Below are 5,026 nucleotides of genomic sequence, written 5' to 3'. Positions count from 1 at the left end.
GAGAACAGTTATTGAAACCACTGATATATCGCTTTCATAAGTTAGACTCACTGTATGGCCACACACCTAAAGCCACAAACTACTCATTATTGAGATCTGCCAAGTGACAGCAACTACTAACTGAAGCCAAATCTAAAACATTTTTTAAAACAAAAGTACTCTTTTACAAAGACTGAACTATCGTCTAAAAGAATTGCATTATTGCTTCTATTACTTTCAAAATATTCCCACTGACCTACAAAAATGCTTGCACCATCTACACAAAGAGCTTTGGAAAGAAATTTCAAGGATACTCCATTTTCCATTTGGGTATTTAAAAAACAAAGAGAAAGAACTGTCATGCCATCAGATAAATATATCTATTTCACAGTAAGGCACATCATTCATAGGTTGTCAGGTAATCACATAAAATCACTTGTATGCAAAATTAAAAACAAAATATCTGAGCATTGAGGCATAAAGTTTACCTACCAAGGAATGTCTCTTTACATGCTCTCTTCGTGTAAACAGCTTTCCACAGATGTCACAACTAAAAGATCTCACCCCTGTATGAATGAGCAAGTGTCTCTTTAGTGTTCTTCTGTATTTGGCTACATAATTACAGTGTGGACACTTCAGTTTGTTCATGATTAGAGCCGATGTATCGCCTAAAAAGGTATTTAACAAAAGAAAAAAAAGACTACTTCAATATATTACAGAACAGCTTATGCAGTACAGACAAAAAAAATAGGTTTTTAGATGCATATATAAGTATCAGAATCAACTCTAGTTGTAATAGAACCAAATTTAAATCAATACTGATAGGACGAGTAAGTAGATATACCCTGCCTGTAAAGCCACTTACTAAAAATTAGGAATACCCATGAAGTCTCTACTGAAATATTTAGAATGAAAATGAAAGATATAAAGACCAGTTCTTTTAAGATGGGAGCAGGGATTATTTTTATGCATTAAAGACTCTGCCAGAAATCTTTCACACACTTTAGTCAATTGTTTAATCCAGTTTATACCACATTCCGTATACATTTTCATTCATACTACCTTATCCTGGAAGTTATACTTCAAGGTACAAATTTTATTTCAGACTCAAGTAGCTATAGTCTACCTATACCATGGAAGTACGAACTTCCAGGTGTTGCAATCTGTAACTTCTAGTTAAATCAGAAAGGAAGATTATTAAAGAAAGTTCCCAATGTATTTATCCAAGAGAAAAGGAAACAAAGTGAAGCTAGAAAAGGGAAGGGGAGGAACAAGACAGTGGGTTATACTGTAAATTTCAGTCCTGCCATAGAAGGGGAGTTGACATACATTCTGAAATTTGCATTCTGTTTGAAACCCTCCCCACATCCCCACACTACTTTATATTTGGGCTTCTAAGGAAAGAAGACAGAGATAGGCGTTTTAGAGGTAGTGAAAAACAAATATCATTAGAAAAGATCTGGGTTCTGTAATGTTACTCTATTACTGGCCTGATGGTAACCTCTGGTAGGTCATTTCACCCTTTCCAGGCCTCAACTTCCTCACTTTGTAAGCATACTTAGCTTAACTTAGAAAAAAAAGGGGGGAGGGGGATAAATAAATCCATCAATGAACCTTCACCACTAGATCTCAAAAGGTAGTATGTAAGAGCTGTTTTTACTCGTCTTAGGAACACACAGAATTTGATGCAAGTGCTTTATGAAGAACAGATGTGCACTAAAGACCTACTAAAATATACAGATATAGATACATAGAGAGATATACAGCTACAAACATCAAGGACAATAAAAAGTCCTTTTTTAGATATGTGGAGAGCCGGAGGAAAAGCAAGGGTAACATTCATAGTTTCCCAGTTGGTAGGGTCAGAAGGGACCTGAGCAGATCACCAAGTCCGACCCCCTGCCATGGCATGAAAGACTACTAGGGTCAAACGACATTAGACACCTGCTAAACCAGATGGGACAACTGACAACCGATGCCCATGAAAAAGCAAACTTTCTTAATGGGTATTTTGCATCAGTTTTTCCACCAGTCCCACGGGATGCCCCAGCCCACTGCGGGACAGGGAGGCCTGGGTGAGGGAGATTCCTTACCCTCCATCGAAGCTTACCTCATGAAGGAACACCTTGACAGGCTGGATACCTGCAAGTCAGCCAGCCCTGATGGTTTACACCCAAGGGTACTCAAGGAGCTGCCTAGCATCATAGCTCATCCCCTGGCATGGATCTTTGAGAAGTCCTGGTGTTCTGGTGAAGTGCCCAAAGACTTGATGAAGGCCATTGTGGTGCCTATCTTCAAGAAAGGGAGGAAAGTAGATCTGGCAAACTACAGGCCTATCATCCTGACCTCTATCCTGGGGAAGGTCTTGGAAAAGATTATCAAAGAGGCCATTCTTAACCGACTAGTTGATGGCAATATCCTGAGGGATACCCAGCACAGGTTTGTTGTGGGTAGCTCTTGCTTGACCAATCTCATTTCCTTCTACGACAAGGTGACCTATCACCTGGACAAGGGGGAAAAGATTGATGTCATATCTCGACTTCAAAAAAGCCTTCGATCTGGTATCCCATGATCACCCCTTGGCAAAACTGGCTAACTAAAGCCTTGACCACACCACAACCTGCTGGCTGGGGAATTGGCTCCGTGTAGGACCCAGGGGGTTGCGGTTGACAGAAGCCAATCATCGAAGTGCTGTGACCAGTGGGGTCCCTCAAGACTGTCCTAGGGCCTATACTTTTTAACATCAAAGATGTAGACATTGGTGTCAAAAGCAGGCAGGCCAAGTTTGCCGATGACACCAAACTCTGGGAGTAAATCATCCACACCTGAGGACAGGAGGGTGATCCAAACAGATCTTGAAAAGCTCATGAAATGGGTGGATGAGAACATGATGGTGTTTAACACTGAAAAGATGCAAGGTTCTCCACCTTGGCAGGAAAAACCTGCAATATCTTTATAGGCTCAGCACTGCCACACTGGTTAACAGTACAGATGAAAGGGACTTGGGGGTCATGACTGACCACAAGATGAACATAAGCCTTCAATGTGATGCTGTGGCTAGTAAAGCGAGCAAAAACACTGGCTTGCATCCACAGATGCTTCTCAAGCAAATCCCGGGACGTCATTCTCCCCTTGTACTCAGCCTTGGTGAGGCCGCAGCTGGAGTAGTGTCAAGTTTTGGGCTCTGCAATTCAAAAAGGATGTGGAGAAGCTTGAGAGGGTGCAGAGGAGAGCCACATGCATGATCAGAGGTCAAGAAAACAGACCTTATGATGAGAGGCTGAGAGCCATGGGACTCTTCAGCCTGGAAAAGTGCAGGCTCAGGGGTGATTTGGTGGCCACCTATAAGTTTACCAGGGGTGCTCACCAGGATCTGGGGGAACATTTGTTCACCAGAGCGCCCCAAGACAAAACAAGATGGAATGGTCACAAACTTTGCCACGACCTATTCAGACTGGACACAAGGAAGAACTACTTTACTGTCCAAGTCCCCAAAGTTTGGAAAAAAGACTGCCCCTGGAGGCAGTTCAAGCACTCACTTTGAACACCTTCAAAACACACTTGGACATTTATCTTGCTGGGATCTTATGATCCCTGCTGAATCCTGCCCCTGGGGCAGGGGGCTGGACTCGATCCTTTGGGGTCCCTTCCAGGCCGAATGTCTATGAAATATGTAGAGAGATATACAGTAAAAGCTCTGTTATCCAGCACCCCCCAGGAATGGGGGATGCCAGTTAATCAAATGTGCACCATTTGGCACACTCCCCAGCATCAATGTGCCAGGGGACAGGGAGGGCCCCCCCCCCACAGGATGCTTTTTCCCCCGCAAGCAGGCTGCTTTGCTCTGGGCTATGGGCCGAAAAAGTGGCGAAGAAAAACTCAGCTTGCAGTGGCAAAATGAGAAGTCCGCCAGAAGTGGTACCTCCAGCTTCACTTCTGCCATGTCACTCGGATGCTGGTTAATACAGTTTTCCGGCTAATACAGTGCCAGTTAACACAGCTTTTACTGCAGATTATATATAGAGATATAGATATTAAAATAGGCTGCTGCTTCCCAGATTTCTTCAAAAGAGCTATCCCTAGCCCCACATCTATGCAGCAAAGAGAACCTTTCTTCAAAAAGGAAAGAATATTCAATTTAGTTCCAAGAGATGTCTTTACCCATACTGTGAGGCAGCAATACATTTCACCAACTAGAATTATGAGTCAGTACGTTGAATTTTAAAACCTGAAGCCTGTTCAGCAATCTAACCTAGTTTTTTTCTGTACATTTATCAACTTATCCAAGCCTAGCAATAGCTTTATGTTGTTTAAACGAGTAAAACTAACAATAATTGTTAACTTGCAGTAGGAAAAGGTGACATGGTATTATTTAAAAATAAATAAATAAATGATGGCGTCTTCCTACCCATGGAGGAGGGAATTTTTAAAAAAAATATTTTTTCCCTAAAAATATTATTAGGTACCAGTCCTCTGGTTTACATTATGCAGGTGGTCAGATTTAAGAATCATGCCAGTCCCTTCCAGCTGTATGAATCTATTAAGGAGTTACGTATGCTGCTTGCAAACAATACCCCCCCGCCAAAAGCACTTTCAAACTTGGCACATTTCCACGCCAAGTTCTATGCATGCCCAAGAGAGGCAGCATCTTAGCTGGACCTGGCTAGCCTGATGTCTGTATAGACTGGGTGCTTTACTGGGGCTTTTGCAGGGGCATTTATGTAGTAGCCAACTGATTCAGCTTTAGCTACAAGTACAAACACTGCAGAGCTGGGTGGAAATAATGAACTGCTTCATCCGATAAAGTGCTGGGGGGGGGGAAGTGTTAAGAGTCTGTAAGCAGCCTTAAGGAGTTGGTCACAAAACCATCAGAGGGCCCACACTGAAACAGGAAATAAGAAACAAAAAAAATTTACCTACCATTTTCCCAAGCTTCTTTTGGCCAAGATTCCGGCAACAATCCATACTTGAAATCGTTTGAAGTGCCTGGCAACAATCCATACTTGAAATCGTTTGAAGTGCCTGGCAACAATCCATACTTGAAATC

The 5,026-nt window shown here is 42.3% G+C and overlaps 1 protein-coding gene across 1 annotated transcript in view; it reads right to left on the bottom strand.

Annotated features, from left to right (window-relative positions):
• Nucleotides 1–5,026, bottom strand: part of ZBTB10 (zinc finger and BTB domain containing 10) — a 46,391-nt gene that overhangs the window by 4,021 nt on the left and 37,344 nt on the right. Inside the window, exons 6-7 of the mRNA XM_019544284.1 lie at nucleotides 4,900–5,018; nucleotides 472–647 (exon numbers count right to left, since the gene is read on the bottom strand). Coding sequence (XP_019399829.1) covers nucleotides 472–647; nucleotides 4,900–5,018 — 295 coding nt within the window. The remainder of the gene's footprint in view (nucleotides 1–471; nucleotides 648–4,899; nucleotides 5,019–5,026) is intronic.

The sequence above is a fragment of the Crocodylus porosus genome, unplaced genomic scaffold (genome assembly GCF_001723895.1).
Source record: "Crocodylus porosus isolate Cpor-Errol unplaced genomic scaffold, CroPor_comp1, whole genome shotgun sequence".
NCBI classification, from domain to species: Eukaryota; Metazoa; Chordata; order Crocodylia; family Crocodylidae; genus Crocodylus; species Crocodylus porosus.
This window is presented reverse-complemented; position numbering and strand designations above follow the sequence as displayed.